This window comes from Peromyscus leucopus, chromosome 2 (assembly GCF_004664715.2).
Source record: "Peromyscus leucopus breed LL Stock chromosome 2, UCI_PerLeu_2.1, whole genome shotgun sequence".
Taxonomy (NCBI): domain Eukaryota; kingdom Metazoa; phylum Chordata; class Mammalia; order Rodentia; family Cricetidae; genus Peromyscus; species Peromyscus leucopus.
Genome location: NC_051064.1, coordinates 118,568,998 through 118,595,354, shown reverse-complemented (window position 1 = coordinate 118,595,354; position 26,357 = coordinate 118,568,998). Strand labels below are relative to the sequence as shown.

General features: G+C 48.5%; 1 protein-coding gene across 4 annotated transcripts in view; it reads left to right on the top strand.

Moving 5' to 3' along the window:
- Positions 1-25,882, top strand: part of Kif2c (kinesin family member 2C) — a 33,849-nt gene extending 7,967 nt beyond the window's left edge. Inside the window, exons 1-21 of one of the 4 annotated variants that reach the window (XM_028893207.2) lie at positions 258-460; positions 1,432-1,526; positions 5,722-5,823; positions 6,002-6,050; positions 9,234-9,356; positions 10,586-10,708; positions 12,120-12,220; positions 12,789-12,884; positions 17,050-17,104; positions 17,192-17,354; positions 18,700-18,790; positions 19,003-19,066; positions 19,137-19,228; positions 20,017-20,159; positions 20,965-21,169; positions 21,273-21,383; positions 22,435-22,502; positions 22,838-22,943; positions 23,035-23,148; positions 25,065-25,188; positions 25,316-25,882. In XM_028893207.2, coding sequence (XP_028749040.1) covers positions 400-460; positions 1,432-1,526; positions 5,722-5,823; positions 6,002-6,050; positions 9,234-9,356; positions 10,586-10,708; positions 12,120-12,220; positions 12,789-12,884; positions 17,050-17,104; positions 17,192-17,354; positions 18,700-18,790; positions 19,003-19,066; positions 19,137-19,228; positions 20,017-20,159; positions 20,965-21,169; positions 21,273-21,383; positions 22,435-22,502; positions 22,838-22,943; positions 23,035-23,148; positions 25,065-25,188; positions 25,316-25,398 — 2,169 coding nt within the window. In that variant the 5' untranslated portion in view covers positions 258-399 and the 3' untranslated portion in view covers positions 25,399-25,882. Of the gene's footprint in view, positions 1-257; positions 461-1,431; positions 1,527-5,208; positions 5,630-5,721; positions 5,824-6,001; positions 6,051-9,233; positions 9,357-10,585; positions 10,709-12,119; positions 12,221-12,788; positions 12,885-17,049; positions 17,105-17,191; positions 17,355-18,699; positions 18,791-19,002; positions 19,067-19,136; positions 19,229-20,016; positions 20,160-20,964; positions 21,170-21,272; positions 21,384-22,434; positions 22,503-22,837; positions 22,944-23,034; positions 23,149-25,064; positions 25,189-25,315 lie in introns of those variants that run through there. The other 3 variants (XM_037202861.1, XM_037202859.1, XM_037202860.1) reach the window with 3 other exon arrangements.
- The last annotated feature ends 475 nt before the right edge of the window (positions 25,883-26,357 follow it).

Below are 26,357 nucleotides of genomic sequence, written 5' to 3'. Positions count from 1 at the left end.
ATGGAGCTACTTACTAAAGAAGCCAGGATTTGAACTCCTGTCTGCAGAACCACAGGGCTCTCACTGAAACGTAATATGTAAGTTTCCCAGTGGTACATAAAAGCAGAGGGTCGAACTGGTGCTAAACTGGCAAAGGGCTAAGGGTCGGAAAATATTCTCATAGGACGCAGCGCCTTGGAGACCCGCCCCCCCCCCCCCGCCCCGCCGCGCGCCGGAAGTCGTGAGGCCAAGACTACATATCCCAAATGCTCTGCGGTGCCTTTCCGCGGCGGTGACGTCGTAAGACGCTGGCGCGCGGGATTTAAACTGCAGCGGTTTAGGCGGCGTTAAGACTGAATTAGCAGAGTCGTGGTTCCCAAGCTTCTTGCATTTGTTTTACCTGCTGGTGTTCCCGAGTCCATGGAGTCGCTTCACGCCCGATTGTTTCCTGGTCTCTCCATCAAGATTCAACGCAGTAATGGTGAGGGCAGGGCCCTGAGGCCAAGGGGACGCAAGAGCAGTGAGAATGCCAAGATGGTTACCCAGCCCCCAAACGGCAGGCTTTGGGACACTCTTTCCCCCATCCCTCCCTGAGGGGGTCCATGCCCGTGCACTGGGGGTCGTTGTCCCCTACACTGGGGGAAAACACTGCCCTGGTTGTGGGTCCTTGCCTGCTTTCTGAGTGTGGGCAGAGCACCCCTGCGGTCATAGACGTGCCCAGGCTGGGTTGGAGCCAGAGCCTGTACTTCCTGCCGAAATCTTTCTCTGAAAGTGCTGGGCTTCCTAGCCCCAGACGGGGCTGTATGTGGTGCATTTGCCGTATGTTAGGCGCAGGGATTCAAAGTAAACGAGCAGGATCCCTGCTCTGTTTTTGTTGAGGACGGCTGCAGGTCTGATAATGACATTCGTGCCATAGCCAGGCAACGACTGCCAAACAGAGTCAGGGAGGTCAGCTCTTTAGCGATGAGTTCAGGAACAGCTCCTCTTAGGACTCTAGTGATGTCCTTGCTCACATGAACCTTCATTCTATTGCAGACTCTGGAGCAGATATGAACCCTTATTCTATGTAGCTGGGGTTTAAAACCTGCTGCCTACCCACCTCACTGTAGGGTGGTCTATGGTGAATCCCCACTAGGATTATTAGTGTTTGTGCTGATTTTTAGAAGAAGGGAAAATCTATTTTCCCTTCTCTTGGAAGTCTCTGTAGGATCCTTTTTTTTTTTTTTTTTTCCTAGACAGGGTTTCTCTGTGTAGTTTTGGTGCCTGTTCTGTATCTCGCTCTGTAGACCAGGCTGGCCTCCAAACTTACAGAGGTCTGCCTGCCTCCCAAGTGCTGGGATTAAAGGCATGCACCACCACCGCCCAGCTCTGTAGGATCCTGAAAGCAGAGGGGAGTATGAAAGTTAAGTTTTTAGGAGACAGGTGAATGACCTCTGCTCTTTTCATACACAGGCTTAATCCACAGTGCCAATATAAGCACAGTGAACTTGGAGAAATCCTGTGTTTCAGTGGAATGGACAGAAGGAGGTAACACAAAAGGCAAAGAGGTAGGTTCTGTGAGAATGTTTCTGTGGCACGTCACAGGATCCTGTGTGGAACAACTGTGTGGAACCTGTGAGAGCCAGTTTCTGATGTTTGCTGTCCTCTCCACTCTCAAAAAATGGTCCTCTTTGGATATGCTGGAGTTTAGTCAGGTGTGTGTGTGTGTGTGTGTGTGTGTGTGTGTGTGTGTGTGTGTATGTGTGTGTGTTTTGTTTGTTTGTTTTCTTTTCTTTTTTCTCTGAGAGAGGGTTTCTCTTTGAAGCTTTGCGCCTTTCCTGGAACTCGCTCTGTAGACCAGGCTGACCTCTAACTCACAGAGATCCGCCTGGCTCTGCCTCCCGAGTGCTGGGATTAAAGGTGTGCGCCATCACTGCCCAGTGTCAGGTGTGTTCTAAACTGAAGCAATTAACAGTTTCTGGTGTGTCTGTGGAAAGCAAATTTTGGCAAAGCTAGAAGGCTTTGCTTACTTACCTAAGCTGGGTTCTGAGTGCACACTACTGCTTCAGTTTGGGTAACAAAATCAGTAACCAGGAAAGGAAACAAAGGTGTGTTTTCAAAATGCCAAATCATAAAGCAGCTGGTGATGGATGACACAGATGGACAGTGTAAGATCTGACCCAAGGTGGCACTTGGATGGAATATGAAGGCTAATGGCATGCATCTGTCCTGAGGTCTCAGTGACAAGCTGGCCATAGGCCGAGCAGACTCAGGATGCTTTGGCCCCAACAAGAAGACTGAAAAGAGCCGGGAGAGTCTCTGGCAACTACGATGTTTAGGTTTAGTGGGGAGCCTTGCAATATTGAGAAAAGTAGAGATGGGAAGAAGGCATGATGTTGTGAAAAGGTCACTGGTCTGTGAATTAAAAACTCAGATTTCTATTCTGTCTCTGCCTCTGCTTTCATGTTTCTGCCCTTAGAAATTTCATATGTGGGCTGGAGAGATGGCTCAGAGGTTAAGAGCACTGGCTGTTCTTCCAGAGGTCCTGAGTTCAATTCCCAGCAACCACATGGTGGCTCACAACCATCTGTAATGAGATCTGGTGCCCTCTTCTGGCGTGCAGGCATACATGCTGTATACATAATAAATAAATAAATCTTTGAAAGAAAGAAAGAAAGAAAGAAGGAAGGAAGGAAGGAAGGAAGGAAGGAAGGAAGGAAGGAAGGAAGGAAAGAAAGAAAGAAAGAAAGAAAGAAAGAAAGAAAGAAAGAAATTTCATATGCTAACCTGTAAAGTGAGGATGATAATGTCTATCTCAGGCTATTGTGAGGATTTAGCCACAAAGTCCTTCTGGACTGATTCCAAAATGATAGACCATGTGTTGAGGGCTGGGAATGTAGGTGAATAAGATTCATCTTCTCTCTCTCAAGGAGTTTCATAGGGTAACACAGATAGGTCTGGTGTGGTGGTACATACCTTTAATCTCAGTGCTCAGGAGGTAGGGGCAGGCAGATATTTATGGGCTTGAGGCTAGCCTGGTTCACATAGTGAGTTCTAGGCTAGCCAAGGCTACGTGGTGAGAACCTGTCTCAAAAAAAAAAAAAAAAAAAAAAGGATAGATACATGTAAGTCTTTTTACTTTAAAAAATATTTGTGCCAGGTTGTGGTGGTGCATACTTTTAACCCCAGCACTTGGGAGGCAGAGATCTCTGTGAGTTCCAGGCCAGCCTGGTCTATACAGTGAATTCCAGGACAGTTTGATCTATATAGTGACACCAAAAAAATAATGAAGCGTGATCCTAATTAGTCTTAACAATAAAAACGCAGAGAGTCAGATACGGGAGGCGGGGAGGAGGTGAAAGCTGAAGATCAGGGAAGCAGGGGAGCAGCCATTATCTCCTCCTACCTCCACAAATCCTCCGACCAGCTGGTGGGTGGGGGAACCTGTCTCTGAATCCTCAGGCTGAATGGGGCATGAGATCCTGTCTCCACCCACCTTATATTCCTGTCTCTACCTCCCATGTGCTGGGATGAAAGGCTTGAGCCTCCCATGTGCTGGGATTAAAGGTGTGAGCCACCACAACTGGCTTGTTCCTCTTTTAGACTGGATCAATCTCTGTGTAGCCCTAGGTGGACTTGAACTCCTGATCTTCCTGCTTCCTCCTCTCAAGTGCTGGGATTAAAGATGTGTGCCACCACTGCCTGGCCTCTATGGATAACTAGTGGCTGGCTCTGCTTTCTGATCTCCAGGCAAGCTTCATTTGTCAGAACACAAATGAAATATCATACAACAGAATAAAGAGGTGTGTGTGTGTGTGTGTGTGTGTGTGTGTGTGTGTGTGTGTGTATGTGTGTGTATGTAAGGAGGGAGGAAGCACTTGAGTGCCATGGTGCATCTGTGTCATGTGTGAAGATTTCAGGACAACTTTGGGGAGTTGTTCCTACCTTATTGAAATAGGGGTCTTTTGTTTCCATGTTAGCTAGCTTGGGAGCCTCTGGGTGATTTTCCTGTCTTCCTCTTCCATCTTGATTTAGGAATGCTGGGATTATAGATTTTTATGCCTGCCCATACAGAGTTTGTGGCCAACCTGTATTACACAGTGAGACCCTTTATCAAAAAGAGAGTGGGGGGCAGTGGTGGCACACATCTTTAATCCCAGTATTCAGAAGGCAGAGGCAGGTGGATCTGAGTTTGAGGTCAGCCTGGTACTAGTTCCAGGACAGCCAGGATACCCTGCCTTGAAAAAACAAAAGAGAGAGTGAGAGAGAGAGAAAACTAGTGTATGTATGAGAGCTATACGTGTGCGCGCGCAGGTGAGTGACAGACAGACAGACAGACAGGGACAGAGGAAAGAGAGACTGAGCTTCTTCCTCTCAGGGCCTCACATATTATTGTATTATTCCACTGAGCTACATCTCTGTCTCTAGAGCCTTCTTAAGATCTTAGTCAAATGAGGCCGCTCCCTGCTCTGTACCTTCCTCTTTTCACACTCATACTCCTGTTCTCTGTCCTAGGATGTTCAGTGTGAATATACATAGGTAGTATTCGGTCTGGGCTCTTGTATTTATGCTCTGTGTAGTTTGAAGCTTGAGCATGAAGTAGGAATATGTCGCAATGCAAGGAGTGTCCTCAGCTAGCGAAGTACTTGCCAGCTTTTGCAAACAGGGATACGGTCCTCATTTTACCCATGCTGCTTGATTGATTTCTCCCACTGACACAGGGCTTTCCCTCCCTGTTAGAATTTGAATTCACAGAAAGGTGATGTATTTGAGTTTATTTGTGGTTACCCTCTCTTGCATGCTCCTGGCTTACTTGTTCCTAACACGTTTGAGTAGGGCAGTTAATAAACGGTCTGGGCTGGAAGTGCAGATAAATGATAGAGTACTTGCTTTGTCTCTTCGCCTGGGTGCCAGCTCACCAGCCCTGTAGAAAGTAAAGAAGTAGATGCAGCTTGTGGATTGAAGTGGTAAAGCTTTTACCTTAGGGTGTATTCGGTAGCTTTGTCCGTTTCAAAATCTAAACAAAGTGAGATCCATTTGGTGTCTTGTGTGCATGTGTGGTGCTGAAGAGGGAATTCAGGGCCTCACACATGCAGAGAAACCCTCTACTGTGAGCTACATCCCTCAGCCGGATTGGCTGCTTCAAACTTAGGAGTGATGCTGGTGAAGTTTGAGTTGTTCCTAAAGAGTTACAGGACTCTGGTGATGTAAACCCAGAATTGTGACCTCACTGTGGGTGTGAGCAGGACTGGAAAGGCATCAACAGAAAGGTGTGACTGGGAGGAAGTTTCTGGGCCCAGTAGAAAATGTAGGTAGACTTAGGGTTAGGTAGCAGCTTTCGGGAACTTACCCCTGCTGATAAGATCCTGAGGGGCCCTCCATTGTGACTGTCACCAGATGGTTAGAACTTGTTTCCTCCTTCGTGTCAGCCCGCAAGAAGTGATCAGGGGGCTGTGACCACCAGGACGTCACTGTCCAGCAGATCAGTAGGAGAGCCAAGTAACGTAGGTCTCCTGTGACTTCTGAGTGCCTGCCTCAGCTTCTTCTCCACCTCATTCTCATCACTCACAATCTCCCATTGGCTTGGAACCTGGCAACCCATTCCATCTAGATGGTAAACCATTACTAAGGAATACTATTTTGTAGTGGTCAGTGCTTAATGGAGCGTAAGGTTGGTAAAGCCTGAGTCTTGGGCGGCCTTGATTACAGCACCTCATTTAGGTCAAGCACTGTTGCTTCACTGAAACTCACTTGTCCTTGCAGATTGATATTGATGATGTGGCTGCAATAAACCCAGAACTCTTCCAGCTTCTTCCCTTACACCCGAAGGACAATCTGCCACTGCAGGAAAATGTAACAGTCCCGGTAGGTGTCTGCCTGTCATCTGACTGCAGCTGCTGTCCCTGAAGAGTCACTTGTGTTACCTTTTTGCTGATTTCGGTCTGGGACTGCCCAGGGGCCTTGTCACAGTACGCAGGCTCATGATAGGACCCTAAGGACTGATAAAAAGCCATATATTGTGGCAATTTGTTCTGTTTTTCAGAAGCAAAAACGCAGATCGGTCAACTCCAAAATCCCAGCTCCCAAAGAAGGTAAGTGACTGGCTGTTGTCATGGTGTTTGCTGTGGGTGAGGTTCCTAGGGCTGAGTGGACGCCAAAGTAGACTCCTTGCATGTGACTCTGTGTAAGCTGAGTTCTATCCTTTGTTCAGTCATCTTGTTGTGTGAGGAAGAATCCAACCTACACTTAACCTCTGAGAGAATTGTACATTTCAGGCATTTGTTTTCTGGCCTAAACACTTGTTCTATAGACCAGAGTCTGGTACAGAGGAGACCGACTTCTTCCCTCAGAACACGAGCCTTGCATTGAGGCTGTGAGGAGCATAGATAATAGTTTTGGGCTATTTAGAAGAGCAAATGATGTGTGGCTATGATCCTCACAGGAAGCTGAAACAGGAGGATTGAAAATTCTAGCTGCCTTGGACTATAGAAAGAAACCATCCCCCCCAAAAATAAAGAAGCTGGGGGAGGTGGTGTACACCTTTAATCCCAGCTCTTGAGACAGAAGCAGGAGGATTTCTGAGTTTGATCTATATAGTAAGTTCTAGGACAGCCAGGGCTATATAGTGAGACCCTATCTTGAAGAAAAAAAAAAAAAGATGATACATTCATAATAACTAAAAAAAAAATTGTTTTTGTTTTGTTTTTTGTTTTTTCGAGACAGGGTTTCTCTGTGTAGCTTTGCACCTTTCCTGGAACTCGCTTTGGAGACCAGGCAATAACTAAAAATTTAAAAAGCAAGAAGGCTGGTGAGATAGTTCATCAGGCAAAATCACATTACATAAACCTGACAACCTGAGTTCCATCTTAAAAATACCAAGTTGTAGCCGGGCGGTGGTGGCGCACGCCTTTAATCCCAGCACTCGGGAGGCAGAGCCAGGTGGATCTCTGTGAGTTCGAGGCCAGCCTGGTCTACAGAGCTAGATCCAGGACAGGCAACAAAACTACACAGAGAAACCTGGTCTTGGGGGGGGCATGTGTGGGGGAGACACCAAGTTGTTCTCTTGAGCTCCATGTTCACCATGGTCCCATAGACATGCTTAACACAGTCTGCAAGAAGGGCGCTGATTCCGCTCCAGTGCATGTCCTCAAGGGATAGGGACGCTTTCCCGGTTGGTCTTGCTTGATTTTGTGTACATGCTCACACACATGCCACAGTACTCCCAACTTTTGGGAGTCAGTTCTCTTCCACCGTGGGTTCTGGGGATCAAAGTCAGGCCGCCAGGTTGGTGCAGCAAGTGCTTTTACCAGATGAGCTATTGTGCTGTGTTGTTTTTGTTGTTTTAGATTCATATTATTATTTTTTAAAATGCTCTGTGTGTGTGAGTATGTGCTACAGAGCGCAGGAGCCCAGGGAGGCTAGAGGTGCTGGGTCCTTCGAGAGCTGGAGTTAGACGCCATTGTGAGCCACCTAATGTGGGCGCTGAGAACCCAGCTCCAGCCCTTTGGAAGAGCAGTACGTTCTCTCTCTTAACTGCTGAGCCATCTCAAGCCCTGGTTTTGGTGGTGTTTTTGTTTGTTTGACAAACAATCTCTGGTTCAGCCTGTCCTGGAACTCACTACAGAGCCCAGGCTGGCCTCAACCCGTAGTCTGAGCAATCTTCTTGCTTAGTTTTCCAAGTGCGTGGATTATAGAGAGCTACCAAACCTGGCTCTGTCTCCTTTGCTGAGGGTTGGGCTGAAGGCGTCTGTGCTCCGCCACTGAGCTGTCCTCTCCTCCCAGCCCTGGAGCTCCTTAAGTGTGTCTGTGAGTCCAAAGTAGGAACGAGGGCTGGAGAGGTGTCTGGGGGAAACTGCTCGGCCATGTCAGTGTGAAGCTTTATTTCCGATTCCCCATTACGTGTGTAAAAAAACAGGTGTGATGACATGTGTTGTGATACCTAGTGCTGGTGAGGCAGAAACAAAATGAGCCCTGGGACTGGCTTGCCAGGCCAGGCCAGTCAAAACGGTAAGCTCCAGGTCCAGAGAGACACTGTCTCAAAAATTAAGGGGAAGTGACAGAGGAGAAATACAGTGCCTGGGGAGTGCCCTCTGCAAAGTCATGGACACACGTGGGATGAAGACAAGACTGCAGAATTACTGTCGTTCGTGAAACACAAAATTAGGGGGTTTGGAGGAGGGGCTGGCGACAGGTTCTCAATGTAGCCCAGGCTGACCTCCAGTTTGCAGAACTACTGTCTCGTCCTTCTCACAAGTGTTAGGATTGTAGGCACGAGCCGCCCATTTAACTTGACTTGAAAAAAAATGTTTACTTTTTATTTATTTTTGATTTTTCAAGACAGGGTTTCTCTGTGTAGCCGTGGCTATCCTGGAACTTGCTTTGTAAACCAGAATGGCCTCAAATTCAACAGAGATCCACCTGCCTCTGCCTCCTGAGTGTTAGGATTAAAGGTGTGCACCACCACCACCCAGCAAAAGTGAATCTTAATTTTTTTTTGAGGTTTTATGTGTGGGACTGTTTTGCCTGCCTTTATATAAGTTTGTGCACTATATCCATGTAGTGCCTACAGAGGACAAGAGTTTCCCTGGGGCTAGAATACAAAAGGGTACTAGCTACCATGTGGGTGCTGAGAATTGAACCAGGGTCCTGGAAGAGCAGCCACTGTCCAGTGTTCATAACCCCTGAGCCATCTCTCCACCCCCCAAAAAATGAATCCTGAAAAAGGATTCTTTTTTTTTTCCCATCAAGACTAGAAAAATAGGCTGTGTGGTGGTGGTACACACCTTTAATCCCAGCACTCAGGAGGCAGAGGCAGCCGAGTCCCTGTGAGTTCAAGGCCAGCCTGGTCTACATAGAGTTGCAGAACAGCCAGGGCTGTTACACAGAGAAACCCTGTCTCAAAACCGGAAGAAAAAAAAAAGACTTAGAATAGGTCTTTCTCTCCAGAAATTATTTTAGATTTTCTGTAGGTCCTTCTATTTATTTTGTTCTCCCCTTACTGCCCCTGTACTGGGGATTAAACCAAGGCCACGAACGTTCTAGATAAGCCTTCAACCACTGGGCTATATGGCCAGCCCAAGACAAATACTCTTAAGGGAGATATCCTTGCCCCCAGGAGCACCTAGATCTACAGACCCCCCACAAATGAGTTTGGGGATAGCGGTGCTTGGCCTTACCGCTGCTTCCGGGCTTGCGCCCGGGTGGCTAGGTTCCGGCCTGCCTGTGTCCTCCCCCGCTGCTTTAGCTCACCCTATTGTGCGCTCCTCTGACCTTAGGTCTTCGAAGCCGGTCCACTCGCATGTCCACTGTCCCAGAGGTTCGAATTGCCACTCAGGAGAATGAAATGGAGGTAGAGCTGCCTGTGGCTACAAACTCACGGAAGCAGTTTTCAGTTACCAGTGAGTAATCGGTGTGTTCTCCCTGTATACGGCCCTAAAGCAGCTCCTCATGCTTTATGTGTGCCGTGCTGGATTTCCCAGGGCTCCTGAGGGGTTCAGGATGGGCTTGTCATGGAGGGAAAGCCGTCAGAGGCCTGATTCTACAGACTTGACCCAAGCATGGCTTTTTGGGCTAGGCCAGCCCTTTCTGACTTCTCCAAACTATATTGATTCAGTGAACTAGGTGACTGTGGTTGCTCACCACTAAAATACCAGTACTTAAGAGATTGCCATGAGCTTGAAGTCAGCCTAGCCTACAGAGTGAAAATCTGTCTCCGATCACACATACACACACACACCAAGAACAACAACAAAAACTCAAACTGAAAAAATCAACCAGACCAAAACACCACAAAAATGTACGATAACAATCTACCATGCCTTGATACATTCATACCTGGTCATGAGCCTTTCACTTACCTTCATTTAGATTAATACTTAAAGCATAATGATACACTGTCTCACAAAATCTCCATCCACACATCTAGTTGAAAAACCACTTTAGGGGTTAGGATTGTCGCTCAGTTGGCAGAGTGCTTGCCCAGCATGCACAAAGCTCTGAGCTCCATCCTAGCACCACATGAAACTGGATGTAGTGGAACCTAGTGGACCCCGCCTGCAATTCTAGCACTTATGAGGCAGGGTGATTCCATACGAGGTCAACCTCAGTCCAGCCATGCTGAGTTCGAGGCCAGCCTAGGCTGTGTGATATGCTGTCTCAAAACAACTGTTATTTTCTAAGACAGGGTTACTCTGTAGCTCTGGAACTTGATCTGCAGACCGGGTTGGGCTTGACCTCAGAGATCCACTTGCCTCTTGTGTACCACTACGCCCTGCTGTTTGTTCTTTTGAGACAGGGTCTCTTCTCATTCTGTACCCTATGATATCCTGGGACTTACTGTGCACCCTAGCCTGGCCTTGAACTTGTAGAAATCATTCTCCCTTAGCCTCCCAAATGCTGGGATTACAGGTGGGAGCTACCTGACTCAGTTTAAAATTATTTTTAAAGTTCTGCTTTCATATTCAGTTTAAGGCTTTTTGACCCCAGGTGCAGTCCTTGGCTGGAATGGTGGTTGAATTTGGACTGGGGGTAAGAGGAAGAGCCCACGGTTGTCCATGACCTGTTGAGTCTCAAGTTAGGCCAGCTGCTCTTGCTGTCTGCTTCTCCAGTGACTCTTGTTCTCCCACAGCGGGCTTCCCTAGGCCCTCCTGCCCTGCAGTGACAGAATTACCACTGTCGATGGTCAGCGAGGAGACAGAAGAGCAAGCCCACCCCACCCGAAGCATGTCTTCTGCAAACCCTGGAAATTCAGGTAGACACGCTGAGCTGTGTGCTCCTCTGCTCTGGCATGGGTAGTTAACATTGGGCCTGCCTGGCCCCTGAAGGTGGGTTATCCTTTGGTTATGGACTGAGTCTGTCACAACACACACAAGTTTGGCAGAAGCCATTTGCCATAGGTGAGATGTATTCATAGCTGAGTTTTTTTTTTTTTTTTTTTTTTTTTTTTTGGTTTTTCAAGACAGGGTTTCTCTGTGTAGCTTTGCGCCTGTCCTGGAATTCACTTGGTAGCCCAGGCTGGCCTCGAACTCACAGAGATCCGCCTGGCTCTGCCTCCCGAGTGCTGGGATTAAAGGCGTGCGCCGCCGCCGCCGCCGCCGCCGCCGCCGCCGCCGCCGCCACCACCACCACCCGGCAAGCTAAATTCTTGATAAACAGCCCAGAGTCCTTTTGAAAATGAAGTGGGATATCTTACCTTTTTTTGTTTTGTTTTTCAAGACAGGGTTTTTTATTGTATAACAGTCCTGGGTGTCCTGGAACTCGCTTTGTAGACCAGGCTGGCCTCAAACTTTTTTTCTTTTATATAGGTTTATTAATTTTTGTGTGTATGAGTGTTTTACCTGCACGTGTGTCTGTGCACTGTGTGCATACCCGATGCCAGTGGAGGTCAGAAGAGGGCATTGGATTCCCTAGGGCTTGTGTTATAGATAGTTGTGAACCACCAGGTGGGTGCTGGGAATCAAACGTTGGTCTTTTGCAAGTGAGCAATCTCTCTACCCTGCCTCATTTTGATTCTAGAGAAAATAGCTGCAGAAGCATAGAGCTTAGGTCAAAACCAGAGTGGTGTGATTGTTGCTCTGACCTCACATTGGCCCAGTCAGTACTTCATGGACTCGTCCATCCAAGAGTCAGATAAAACTCTAGAAAAGGGCGTAGGCTGTGTTAGTGAGGTGGCCCGGCAGGTCAAAGGTGCCTGCCACCAAGCCTGATGACCTGATCTCAATTTCCAGATCCCACATGGTAGGAGGGGAGAACTGACTTCCAAACATTATCCCCACTTCCACGTGTATGGAGTGGCATGAGCGTGTATACAAACACACACACACACACACACACACACACACACACACACACACTAATTTATAAACAAATAAAGGCCAGGCATGGTAGTACGCACCTTTGATCCCAGCGCTTGGGAGGCAGAGGAGGGCAGATCTGAGTTTGAGGCTAGCCTGGTCTATCTACAGAGTGAGTTCTGGGACAGCCAGGGCTACATACACAGAGAAACTCTATCTTGAAAAAACAACAACAATCAAAAACAAAATAAAGAAGTAAAAACAAGAGTCTAGAGAAGGGAGACCTATTTCTACGGAAGCCCAGAGTCAGCGGACTCGCCAGACAGTAACAGAAGCAGGTGAGTAAAGAGCGACTTCCTTTCCCCGCAGTTCGGAGGAAATCATGTATTGTGAAGGAAATGGAAAAAATGAAGAACAAGCGGGAAGAGAAGAGGGCCCAGAACTCGGAAATAAGAATAAAGCGAGCTCAGGTGACTCCTGGGAGATGCGGGCGAGTTTCAGGACAGGCACCCTGGCAGACAAGCAGCCAATACATAGCTGGCCCTGGGATTTCTAAGGCTCCAGTTCTGATATCCAGAAGTTTAATCACTTCTTATCAGAATTCAGAAAATAAATGCATAATTCAAAAATTATCTGAAGATGTGCCAATGAGCCATATTTGATGCTGATTGGGGAAGCCATCCTGTGCTCACAAGATGCAGTCCTGTTGCTGGGCACACCTGCTTGCCTCCCTCCATCCCCTGTAACCTGTATTACCATACAGGGTAGAAGCAATGGCAGCGGAGTCGCCTTAGTTGGGTAATTGATCTGAGGAGACACATTCTGCTGCTTTGCCTCCTAAGATGTGGAAAGCAGCTCTTGTCCCTGGTGCATGCCTGACCTCCCCTGACAATCCTGCTCTCCAGGGCCCCTGCCTGGCTTCTCAGACTAGAGCCAGGGCTGAGGCCCTCAGCTGTGAAGCCGCTGCTGCCTGGGGTCTCTGGGTCTAGAGCGCTCCCACCTTAACAGTCTGCCCTGTGCTCCTCTTGCCTCAAACAGGAATATGACAGCAGCTTTCCAAACTGGGAGTTTGCCCGGATGATTAAGGAGTTTCGGGTTACTATGGAATGTCACCCACTTACTGTGACTGATCCTGTGAGTATACCTGGAAGTTCTTCTGCCTCTTCCCTGAGCAGGATGGGGAAGGACATTGAGGGACGAGGGAAAGGCGTGCTGGGATCTTCATTCACTCTTGAGTGTTGTCTGAAGAGTTTTAGGTTGCTCTCTCTTTTTTTCCCTCCCCTCCCTTCCTGTGTATATTCGTCTCCTCCCATCCCCCATCTCTGTGTGTGTGTGTGTGTGTGTGTGTGTGTGTGTGTGTGTGTGTGTGTGTGTTTCTGGGGGTTGAATCCAGGACTCCCGTATATCTGAGCACACAGTCTCCCACTGAGCCATATCCCTGGTGGGCCCCCCAACACTTTTCAAGACAGTGTCTCAGAGCTGGAGAGATGGCTCAGTAGTTAAGAGTACTTGTTGTTCCTCAAAAAAAAACCTGGGTGGAGTTCCCAGCACCCGCATGGTGGCTCACAGGCAGCTATAATTCCTCCCCTTGGCATCCACTGGCACTGCTCTTGGAATAAACGGACATACATGCAGGCACAATATCTGTCCATGTTTAAAAAACCAAAGGGTTGCTGGGCGGTGGTGGCGCACGCCTTTAATCCCAGCACTCGGGAGGCAGAGGCAGGCGGATCTCTGTGAGTTCGAGGCCAGCCTGGACTACCAAGTGAGTTCCAGGAAAGGCGCAAAGCTACACAAAGAAACCCTGTCTCGAAAAACAAACAAACAAAAAAACCCAAAGGATCTCACTATGTAGATCTGCCCGGCCTGGAACTTGCCTCCCAAGTGCTGGGATTACAGGTACATGCCACTACATCCAGTTAAAAGTGTCTTTAAATGATGTTTGCTTATACCCTGAGGAGGGTGCTTGTACACATTCCCATATGGAAGTCAGAGGACAACTTGCAGGAGTCATTTCTCTACCATGTGGTATCGAGAGCTATTGAGGACGAGCCTCAAATGCCCTCTCAGGGTTCAGAGGAAAGGCTACACCCCTTGTACGGTTCAAAGGATCTGAGGGCAAAAAATTCATCTCTCACTCCGTGCTTCTTTGTACCGATTTCTTTTTCCCTTAGCTGTAAGGTTTTTCAGTTTATATAAACATACACAAACAAAGGCAATTCTCTGGTAATCGCAAAGTTACAGCGCTAGAATCTTCTTAGGGTCAAAAAGCAGATAGGACCTGTCTGGAGTGACATCCTCAGCATTTTCATGGTTCCGGGGAGGCGTGGCTAGAAGGGTTGTCCGGGCAACGCTGTGAGGCAGAAAGGCTGATTTCATAGGCTTCTCAGTTCCGAGGACGTTCGCGCGTGCTCTACAGTTGTAGGTGTGCGTATTTACACTAGAGGTTAGTGAGAAACAGGAAAGAAGGGTGAGTAAGGGCGCAGCCATCAACGGTTCCCCTGCCCACCGGGCCTGGCAACTGCCAAGAGCATCAAGGTTGCTATGGCGACCGGCATACTGTGGAAGAAAATTGTGGAGTCTGATTTGCGCCAACACTTTGGCCATTGTAGCTAACTGAAAGGGACTTCTTTAGATCAACAATTTACATCTATCACCCAAGCGTTAGAATGAGGGGAATTTAAAGCATGTGGTACAAGGTCTGGAGCCTAATGAATTCCAGCCGCCCAAACCACACCGCCGGACTTGTCTCTAAATGCCGCCCGCAAGAAGGGAGCGACTTGATTCCTGCACTGGGTAAATAAGCAGTGGCTAGTGTTGTTCTTTTTGTTGTTGTTGTTATCTCTCAGGGTTAGGACACCAGCAGTAAATTTCCTGGGTAAATTTCTATATCCAGTTTAGGGTAAAGCTGGAAGTAGCTGAGGTTAGCACTTTGTCAAGTCAACTGCGAGAATTTAGGGCACTCACTCTCCATAAGCAGGAGGGACTAGAATCAAATGGCTTGAATGTCCCTTTATCTCTGAAGGTCCCAATGTGATCTGTTTGAAAGACTCCTTTCCTGACCACATGTCCTGCCAAGTGGGGTAATTGCAGGGAGCTGGCTTCTAGTCTCTGTCACAGGGAACAGAGCAGAGATTAGGCTGTGGGAACCAAGGTTATTGACTTCATGACTAAATTCTCCCACTGGAGGTCCTAGGGAGTGGAAGAGGGGCATGTAGGAGGAGGGGGACTCACCCAGCACGTGGGAGAATTTGTGCCCAGTAAATGATCAAAACATTGCTATGCTATGGGAATAAATCCCAAAATTGTAATAGATGGGGAAAAGCTTAGGGCTCCACACAAGAAATTCACAGCAGGAAACAGCCAACTCATTCCAAAGGCAGTGACACCAATAAGCCTCCTGTTCTGTGCTTAAGTCCTCCGCCAGGACCCTGGCTCTAGTGGGTTCGCCTTTTTTTTTGTTTTGTTTTTTTTTTTTTTTTTTTTGTTTTTTTTTGTTTTTCGACATTTTTGTGTAGTTTGCGCCTTTTCTGGAACTCACTTGGTAGTCCAGCTGTTAACTACAAATGCTGTCTTTTCTATTATAGCGTTGCAACGGTGTGGTTCGCTTTTTATGTGTGAATTTTTTTACTTTTTTTTTTTTTTTTTGTTGAAGTATAAATTTTTTTTTTTTTTTTTTTTTGGTTTTTTCGAGACAGGGTTTCTCTGTGTAGCTTCCTGGAACTCGCTTTGGAGACCAGGCTGGCTTGAACTCACAGAGATCGCCTGCCTCTGCCTCCCGAGTGCTGGGATTAAAGGCGAGCGCCACCACCGCCCGGCCAGTATAAATTCTTACCCTAATTGTGAAATGTTTCATTGAGGCTTGCCCAGTAATTGAGTAAAACCAAAATTTATTATAAGCCACAGTCATCCTAGGGTCCCCCCTGCTATGTAGTCTCCCTGGTTCTGTGGGTTGCAGTCTGATTGTCTTTTGCTTTATATTTAGAATCCACTTATGAGTGAGTACATACCATGTTTGTCCTGGGTTTGGGTTACCTCACTCAGGATGATATTTTCTAGTTCCATCCATTTGCCTGCAAATTTCATGTTTTCCTTGTTTTTCTCTGCTGAGTAGTACTCCATTGTATATATGTACCACATTTTCTTAATCCATTCTTTGATTGACGGGCATCTAAGTTGTTTCCAGGTTCTGGCTATTACAAATGGTGCTGCTATGAGCATAGCTGAGCATGTATCTTTGTGGTATGATTGAGCATTCCTTGGGTATATGCCCAAGAGTAGTATGGATGGGTCTTGAGGTAGATCGATTCCCAATTTTCTGAGAAACAGCCATACTGATTTCCACAGTGGTTGTACAAGCTTGCATTCCCACCAACAGTGGAGGAGTGTTCCCTTTGCTCCACATCCTCTCCAACATTGCCTGTTATTAGTGTTTTTGATCATGGTGGCCGAATTTCTTACTGTATAATCCTGCAGCCCGCAGAAATGTGGGTCCTGGGGATTGAACTCGGGTCATCAGGCTTGGTGCAGTGAATCTGCCTTTACCTGCTGACACATCTCCCTGGCTAGTTTTTTGGGTTTTGGTTTTTTTGGTTTTTCTTTTTTTCCCACCTCTTGAGACAGTCTCAGTGTGTGCTGGAATTACAGGTATATGCTGTGAAACTTGGCCTTTTTAAAAACAAAACACATTCTGTGCGAGTGTGCGTGTGCCATGTCCCACATGAAGAGGCCAAAGGACAACTTACTGGAGTTGGGTCTCTCCTGTCATGTGGGTTCCAGGGATGGAGCTCAGAGCATCAGGCTTGACAGAAGTGCCTTTACCTACGGAGCCTAGTTGTTTTTGTTTTGTTTTGTTTTGTTCAAGATAGGGTTTCTCAGTGTAGTCTTGGCTGTCCTGGAACTCATTCTGTAGACCAGACTGGCCTCAAACTCCCAGAGATCCACTTGCCCTTGCCTTCAAAGTTCTGGGATTAAAGGTGTGCGCCACCTCTGCCCAGCGTCAGCTAGTTTTGTTTTGTTTGTTTGTTTGTTGTTTTTAAATACTTTAGTGAGAGCTTTAGCTAAGGCTCAGCTGAGACTCCCTGCTTCAGGCTGGGAAAGCAGTGCTGCGGGCTTGAAGGTAGCGAGTGAGAGAGCCAGGAGGAATTCAGGCCAGCTTTCTTGTACCCTAGAATGGTTAACGGGACTCTGGGTCCTAGTATGAGAGCTCATTGTCCCTTGCTAGGGCCAAGAGAGGGGTTAGGGTGTTTGTTTTGGTGCTGACCTCGCTTTGGCTGTCTCCTCTCTCATCCTCTTGCAGATTGAGGAACACAGGATCTGTGTCTGTGTTAGGAAGCGCCCACTGAATAAACAAGGTGAGCTGTTCAGTCAGAAGCATCTGGCTAACTGAGAGGAAGATCCCATGTTCAGGGAGTAGCCCCTGAAATCTTCTCCTTCTGCAGAACTGGCCAAGAAAGAAATCGATGTGATTTCTGTTCCCAGCAAGTGTTTCCTCTTTGTGCATGAACCCAAATTGAAAGTGGACTTGACAAAGTATCTGGAGAACCAGGCATTCTACTTCGACTTTGCCTTCGATGAAACAGCTTCAAATGAAGTTGTCTACAGGTTAGTCCCCTTTAATGTTTTTTCTTCCTCATAAGGCCCCCCCCCCATATTTTCTCTTTCTGACATCAGACTCTGAGCTCTTTCCCTCCTCCCTGGCCTGTTGGGTGTAGGCGGAAGTTTCTGTCCTGCCTGCCTATTCTCAAATACCCAGCAGCTGCTTCCCAAATAATTGACTCTAAGGCTTAATATTACTTATAAATGCTCAGCCAGTAGCTCAGGCTTATTACTAACTAGCTCTTACACTTAACCTATGATTCTTACCTATGTTTAGCCCCGTGGCTTGGTACTTAGTGTGGCATTTCTCATCTTGCTTCCTCTGTGTCTGGCTGGCAACTCCTGACTCCACCTTTCCTCTTCCCCAAATTCGCCTAGTCTGGTCGCCCTGCCTGTACTTCCTGCCTGGCTACTGGCCAATCAGCGTTTTATTAAACCAGTCCGAGTGACAAGTCTCTACAGTGTACAAGAGCATTATCCCACAGCGGTTGTGTTTATTGGGCAGCTCTCTGATCAAGGAGCTCTGGCCCCATAACCAGAAGGCCCACTGGGACCTGTCATGTCACCTTTTAAGCTGCAGCAGCCCACTCTTAGTCACTTGTGAATGACCTATTACCCACTGCAGTCAGGCTCATGGGTAGGTGCCAGGGCTTCTCCTAGTGGTTTGTTGTTGTTACAAAATCTTCTGTAGCCCAGGCTAGCTTAGATGTGTATGTTACTCTCAGATGGTCTTGAACCGTGACAGTCCTGCTTCAGCCTCCCAAGTGCTGAGATTGCATCTTCCAATGGCTTATGCAACAACCTCATTACCTAAATGAGTTTAGCACACTCAGGTGACTTCAGATCTGTCCCAGTATGCCACTCGCATTTAATTCTTTTTTTTTTTGTTTTTTTTTTTGTTTTTTTTGTTTTCATTTTTCAAGACAGGATTTCTCTGTGTAGCACTGGCTGTCCTGGAACTCACTCTGTAAACCAGGCTGGCCTTGAACTCACAGAGATGCACCTGCATCTGTCTCCCAAGCTCTGGGATTATAGGCATGCGCCACCGCTGCCCAGCATGTTTACATTTAATTAGGATACAAATACTCTAGAGATACATAAAAGTATATGCAAGTAACATGCAGGCATTAGGCCCTTTTATATAAAGGACTTGACTGAGGGTCAACCCAGTAGTGAAGTATTTGCCCGGCATGTCTAGGCCCTGGGTTCTACCCCTCTACAAAAAAAGAATCAGTGATTTAAACATCAGCTATGTGCTGAGTATCAGTGGGGGCTTCCATCGCCAATCCCTCTTGGATATGAAGGAATAGCCACACAAATGCCCTTCCCTCTTCTCCATCCTTTCTCCTAGGTTCACAGCAAGGCCACTGGTGCAGACGATTTTTGAAGGGGGAAAAGCAACTTGCTTTGCCTATGGGCAGACAGGCAGTGGGAAGACTCACGTGAGTACTTCAGTCTGGCAGAGGAAGCCTCGTACAGTGCAGCAGGAAGTTCTTGGGACGGGCGTTACAGATGCCCGTCACTAGACACTGGCCATGCCAGATGAAGAGCGGGTTTAGCAGGTCCATCTCCTGGCTCTGGGGTGGCCCGCTGGGGGTAGAGCCAGCCAGCTGTGCCCAGGTACGCTGTGGTCATGTGCTGTTTCCTTTGGCAGACAATGGGTGGAGACCTGTCTGGAAAATCTCAGAATGCATCTAAAGGGATCTACGCAATGGCTTGTAAGTAAACTGTTTTCCATGTAGGGACTGGGTGTGGAAAGCTGCTTACTTACCAGGCTCTCCCTCCCAGCCCGGGATGTCTTCCTTTTGAAGAGTCAGCCTCGCTACCGGAACTTAAACCTGGAAGTTTATGTGACATTCTTTGAGATCTACAATGGGAAGGTAAACTGACGAAAACCTTAAAGATGGCTAGAAGTGGTTGAAGCCAGACATCTTGTTAGCTGTAGGCCTTTGGGGCAACTCTGCCTGGTATGTGGACCTTTCCTCTGAAGGTGAGGTGGTAGACAAGCTTGATAAGGAGAGCAGATATCCTCTTCCAGGCTCCCTGTGTGTGAGCTGCCCTCCCGTGACCCCCTGCTTCCTTTATTTATGTCCTCCTTCCCCATCCTGTGTCTTCTCGTATCCATACCCTCCACGCCTCCCTCCCTCTCTCTTCTTCTTACCTTCTAGTCTCGGCTGCTTTTGTAGACTTGCCTTTTGTGGAGCAAGACCTCAACAATAAAAATAATGGGATGTTATATGCTAAGCACTTGCTAGTCTTTTTTTCCCCCTCAAGACAAGGTGTCTCTGTGTAGCCCTGGCTGTCCTAGAACTTACTCTGTAGACCAGACTGGCCTTGAACTCACAGAGATCCACCTGCCTCTGCCTCCCAAGTGCTGGGATTAAAGGCGCACGCCACCACCACCCAGCTGCTATTCTAGTCTTTTCTGTCTTGACTTTACAGTGACCAGTCTGGAGTAGCTCAGTAACATGCTCAGGGTGACACACCTTGTAAAGTGGTGACATGGGTGTGAACCAGGAAAGCGGGGTCTTGCTATGTTACCTGTCAGCACATGCTCTGCCTTTCCTGCTCCCGGCCCTTGTCCAGGCTGGGGCAGACTCTGTAGGAAGGAGTCGGGCAGGGTACCCAGCACCCATGGTCCCGTCTTTGTGCTCCATGCCTGCCACAGGTGTTCGATCTGCTCAACAAGAAGGCCAAGTTACGAGTGCTCGAAGACAGCAAGCAGCAGGTGCAGGTTGTGGGACTGCAGGAGTACCTGGTTAACTGTGCCGATGACGTCATCAAGATGCTCAACATGGGCAGCGCCTGCAGGTCAGAGTTCTGTTGAGGGAAGGGGAAACCACTCGTGATACCTCGTTCAGATAATGAGGCCTCAGATCCACAAACAGGCATGGGGAGTCGAGGGGTGGGGAGCATTTCTTTTTCTACATAGTTATTCTCACCCCAGCAGGGTAAGTGCTGTGAGAGCCTCTACCTTAAGTGGGGTGGATAATCCCAGGGTCTCAAGAACAAAGTCCGAGCAGCTTAAATCTAACAAAGGCAGCCTTTATTCACAGCCATTCTTGCCTGGGGTCTGGGATCCTAGTTTTCTCTGTGGAAGAAGTTAGCAGCCCTGAATCTGTTCCGGGCTGGAAGGAATGAGACCATGGTGTGTCTGTGTAAATGTAGGCCAGTGCTGATATGGTACAGTAAGCTGTGGGTAGTTGTGGGGCTCAGATTTTTTTTCTCCCAGTGTTGAGGATTAAACCCAGAGTTTTACTTCACATGCTGGGCAAGTGCTCTACTGTTCGGCTCCATCCACAGCAAGAGCCCTCAAGTTTGGGCAAGTGGTGTATGACTGGACCATCATAGCAGACTCAGCTCCTCCTCCTCTTCATGAGTACCGAGTCTGGCAAATGCCCGAGCACCGAGTCCAGTACTGATTTGGCTGCCTGAAAACTATGAGGTCAAGAGCCATTGTCTTGGAGGGCAAAATAGAGGTTAGAGGCAGGAAGATACAGGACTTCTTAGGGTCATGATCCCTGTCCCTCCTGTACTGCAGATTTTAACTGCTGTGCCTGGGGTGGTGGTCCCCAAAGTCTATAACCTTTCTTTGCATTTCCCCTCCTTTTAATAGGACTTCTGGACAAACGTTTGCCAACTCCAATTCCTCCCGCTCCCATGCCTGCTTCCAGATTCTTCTTCGAGCCAAAGGGAGATTACATGGCAAATTCTCTTTGGTAGATCTGGCAGGGAATGAACGAGGGGCCGACACTTCTAGTGCTGACCGGCAGACTCGCATGGAGGGTGCAGAGATTAACAAGTCTCTCCTAGCTCTGAAGGTAGCAGGCACTTGCTGGCGGTGGCCAGGAGGGCAGCTGGGGAGGGAGAGTTGGCTGCATAAGAAGTGGAAAGAGGCCTCCAGTTACTTCTGCTGCCCCACAGGAGTGCATCAGGGCGCTGGGACAGAACAAGGCTCACACCCCGTTCCGTGAGAGCAAGCTGACCCAGGTGCTGAGGGACTCGTTCATTGGCGAGAACTCGAGGACGTGCATGGTGAGTGGGAAAGAAGACCCAGGACTGCTGCCTCCCAGGGAGACGTGGCCCTGGCTCTGGGCAGGGAGCTCGGTACCTCAGTGAGATTCGCCACCACCCAGAGCACACCCTTACCCCTGCCTGTGATGAGCAGGGCCTTTTCATGACGAAGGGATAAATTTCTCTGTCTAAGCTCTAGTAATATCAGTTAGTCCTACTGCTCCCCTCCCAGCCCCCCACAGTGTAGAGGATTGAACCCAGAGTTCTTACTCCTCTTGCCAAGGGTTTTACCCCCGTCCCTAAGCCCTTCTCTGAGGCAGCCCCTCATGGACTGGGTGATCTGAGCAGGGGCCACCAAGCTTTGAGATCTGTCTTTTTTTTTTTTTAAGATTTATTTATTTATTTATTATTTATTTATTTGTGTATACAGTGTTCTGCTTGCATGTGTCCCTTCAGGCCAGAAGAGGGCACCAGACCTCATTACAGATGGTTGTCATTACAGATGGTTGTGAGCCACCATGTGGTTGCTGGGAATTGAACTCAGGACCTCTGGAAGAACAGCCAGTGCTCTTAACCTCTGAGCCATCACTCCAGCCCTTGAGGCAGGATTTCTGTGTGTAGCTTTGGCTCCTGTTCTGGAACTCACTCTGTAGCTCAGGTTGCCCTCAAACTCACAGAGATCCGCCTGCCTCTGCCTCCTAAGTGCTGGGATTAAAGGTGTGCCACCACTGCCTGGCCCATTTTTTTATTTTTAAATTTGTTTATTATGTAAATGCACATGGATATAGGTCATGGTACTCATGTGGCGGTCAGAGGACAATATGCAGGCGTCTCTTCTCCTTCCTTCCACTGTGTAGGTTCTAGGGGTCAAATTAGGGTGTCAGTTTTAGCAACAACGAAAGTGCCTTACATACCCAGAACAAGGTGCTTTATGTGCACAAGTGCTTTATGGGTCCTGCTTTACCATGTCAGTCCCATTGGCAGACACTCCTGGCAGCTGCCCGAGCAGTGGGTTCCTGGTGCCCTCACTTGATTCCTCACTTGATTCTTACCACTGTTCCCTCTTTCTCAGATTGCCATGATCTCACCAGGCATAAGCTCCTGTGAATACACGTTGAACACGCTGAGATACGCAGACAGGTATGAGGGCCTGCGTCCAGGCGGGATGGAGAAGGGAATGGCAGAATGAGACAGGAAGTGGCTGGAGTACTCAGTGACCCCTGAACTTCCTCCCTTAACAGGAAATCCCAGGTGTGGAGTTCAGCCACATGCTAGGTCTGTCCCAGTCCCCTTCAGTCAATAAAAGAGTATGTGAGGGTCTTTCCATGTCAGTCTCAGGTTATGTTACCTGTCCCGAACTGAAGACTGGCTGCTATTTACCCCTTGGGTCCCTAAGCTTGTGATCTGAGTGGTGATGCACTTCTGTAGTGAGTGCCCCGGGGACTGCTGGGAAATTAAGGACCTTATTTCTTCAGAGTCAAGGAGCTGAGCTCCCACAGCGGGCCCAGCGGAGAGCAGCCGACTCAAATGGAGACAGAGGAGATGGAGGCCAGCTCTAATGGGGCCTCGCTGGCAGTTGATGTAAGTGGGGGGTGAAGTGGGGGGCAAGTGTGCCTTTGAAATAGACCCTGGGCCATAGTCTTGACACTGTTGTCTCCGCTGTGGCCTTCAGTTCAACAAGGAAGAGGAGGAGCTGTCTTCCCAGATGTCCAGCTTTAATGAAGCCATGACTCAGATCAGGGAGCTGGAAGAGAGGGCCATGGAGGAGCTCAAGGAGATCATACAGGTGCACACTGGTCCCAGCCAGGAAGGGATGGGCAGGCCTGCCTGCCCAGCCCTCAGAGCTCAGCCCTGTTCCTGGAACATGGGCTTACTCCTGTGGGTCTCTGGTGAGATGGGACAGGGAGACTGGCTTTCCCCAGACTGCTCCTGCTCACCTGTGACACTCTCTTGTGGCCTGGTGCTGCTGAGCAGAGGGTGCAGAGGGACATGGTGTTTGTTCAGTGACTGTTCCTGCTCTGTGGTGACACACAGACCACAGCACCTCACTCTTGTGGTGTGAGCTCATTCCCTGTGAAAGGCATTTAGTCTCACTGAGCCTCAGTTTCCCTGTCTGTCTCTAAACTGAGCAAGACACAGTATTGTCTTTGAGGATTAAGTGGTGGGCTTCTGTAGCAGCAGCACAGGACCAGCATCAGATGGAACCGAGTAAGTGGGAAATGTTCCTTGTGCTATGAGCCTGCTGTGGGAGGAAGTGGGGAAGTGTCTCCTGTCGGTGGCAGACTGGAAGCAGAAGGAAAGAACTTGTGTCACTGAGGAGACTGCTGTGCAGACATGTCCCCCTCCCTGCTGTGTCTGGGCCACTGTGACAAAGTACATGGCCCTTTCAGGACACGTGAGAGTTGACTGAGTCAAAGCAAAGGCTGTAAACAGAGGGTGATGGATAAAGGCAGTCAGTGGGGTCCTGGTGCTGACGGGCCTTACATCTGGCTCATACCAAAGACTCAGATTTCATTATGATGCAGGGAAACCTTTGGAGGGACTTCAGCAAAGAGGTGATGTGGTCAGAGCACGGTTTGGGGTCTTTTGTCTAATGTGTTAGAGTGTTTCTGCCTGTATAGGTGTACCGTTTTTATGCCTATGCCCAAGGAGGTCAGAAGAAGGTGTTGGAGCCTCTAGAACTGGTTAATGAGCTGCCATGAGTATGCTGCAAATTGACCTCTAGAAAAACAAGTTCTCTTAATCACCAAGCCATCTCTCTAGCCCCTGGTTTTGTTTTTGAGACAGAGTAATATATATATTACATATATATAAAACCTTGAACTCTTGGTCCTCTTTTGTCAACCTTCCAAGCACTAGAATTTCAGGTGTGTGCCACCATGCCCAGCTCATGCCAGGAAAGGGAGAAAAGGAGGTAACCAAAGAGCCAGGTGTGGTGGCTCGAATCTGTGACCCCAGTATTTGAGAGGCTGAGTTGGAGGCTAGCCTGGGTTACAAAGAGTGAACCTATCTCAGACATAGGGCCAGTAGGGCTCAGTGGTTGTTTTCCCAGACTACACATGAGGCTCATCATGCCTAACACTACTGTTGAGGAGTTCAAGGCCACTCTTAGATACATCGTGAGTTCCAGGTCAGTCTGGGCTACATGTCACAAAGAAAGGGAGGGAGAGAGAAAGTTGTCATTCCAATTTCTGACTCTTTAGAACAGGATCATCTGGGCAGTGGTGGCACACGCCTTTAATCCTAGCACTCAGAAGGCAGAGGCAGGAGGATCTCTGAGCTTGAGGCCAGCCTGGTCTACAGAGTGAGATCCAAGACAGCCAGGGCTACATAGAGAAACCCTGTTTCAAAACCAAACAACAACAAAGACAGGATCAGTGACGTCATTTATTGGACATAGGGAAGGTTGCTGCCTAAGGTCAAGCTAAGGATTTCCGCTGTTTTGTTACTGCTGTTTGTTTTGAACCAGTGTTTCTTGAAGCCCAGGCTGTCCTTGAATTCCTGGGATCTTTTTTTTTTTAAACATTGGGTGGGTGGGTGGGTAGGTTATGGAGGTCAAAGGACAACTTGTAGGAGTCAGGAGTCAGTTCTCTCCTACATGTGGGTCCAGGTAGCCCTACCTCCTGATCCTCCTGCCTCTGAGGGCTGAGATTATGGGCATACACCACCGCACTGTGAGTTGACTCGGTTCTCCTGTTGCAGCAAGGACCAGGCTGGCTTGAACTCTCTGAGATGACCGATCAGCCCGACTACGACTTGGAGACCTTTGTGAGCAAAGCAGAGTCTGCCCTGGCTCAGCAGGCTAAGCACTTCTCAGCCCTGCGAGGTGAGCTCGCGCCCAGGGGTGCTGCGGCGCTGCTGGCCTGTGGCTCCTAGCAGTGCAGGCAGGGGCAGGGCCAGGCGGTTCCACGACGCCCAGTAACCCTTTGTGTGCCACCTCCCCTTCCTCACAGAAGTCATCAAGGCCCTGCGCCTGGCCATGCAGCTGGAAGAACAGGCTAGCAAGCAAATCAGCAGCAAGAAGCGGCACCAGTGATGACTCCAAATAAAGATCTCTTTGGTATCACACCAGCCTCTTCCCCTCCCCAGCAGACTTTGGGCCCCTTTGGCTTTGGTTAGGGACTGAGTTGGATGGGTTTTGGTAAATGCCAAGGTAAGAGGCATCAGGCCCAGGAAAGCTAGGGGAGAAAATGTGTTCTCTTCCTCAGTTTGGAGCCGGAGGAAGGAGCTTTTCATGACTGTGCTTCCCCGTTTCCTCCCTACCGGAGGGAGGGGAGTGCTGTTTGGGTAGAACAGATGGATGCTCCTAGAGAACCTGCCAGGTCCAGGCTAGGGGAGAGCAGTGGATCCTCGTCCTGCTCCGCTGCCTTTGGCCTGCGGTATCACCCCTGTTCTGAGCACACTCATGTTTTATACTTGCAGAAAAAAAGTTTTTTTAGTTTTTGAAGCCCAAGAAAATCTATCTCGTGCTTTATGTATTTTTATGTTGTACCTAACAATAAAGAAAGAAAAGGTCAGACCCTGTCGGAGAAACCTCAGTCTCTTGAGCCTTTAAGACCAAGGATGCTGCTACCACCTTGGGCCTTGAGTCTCTTTTCTTCCTAGGAAACCAAGTCCACACCTGTGGTTTCAGCAACAGGCTGACATTCCAACCTTTGGTTTGTCTTATGTAGGCCAGGAGCTCCAAGTGATTGGGGCGGGGTTGCCCTGCGCTCTGCTCTACAGCCCTGGCTACAAAGCAGAGGGGATTAAACGTGCTAGGTAAACACTCCGATACAGCTGGCTTCCTACTGTTGTGTTGGATTCTTCAGCTGAGAAGTGAGAAAGGTGATTTATTGTTACGCTTGGCCACAGTGAGAACAGAACTGTTAGTGCAGAATGCCGCGGGTCCAGGGCAGAGGGCAGCCGGACTGTCTTGGGTGTAAAGTAGACAGTCAATCTCTGGTGGTCTCTGAGCCGGTGGTGATGTTCCAGATCACGGGGACTCGTGATTGA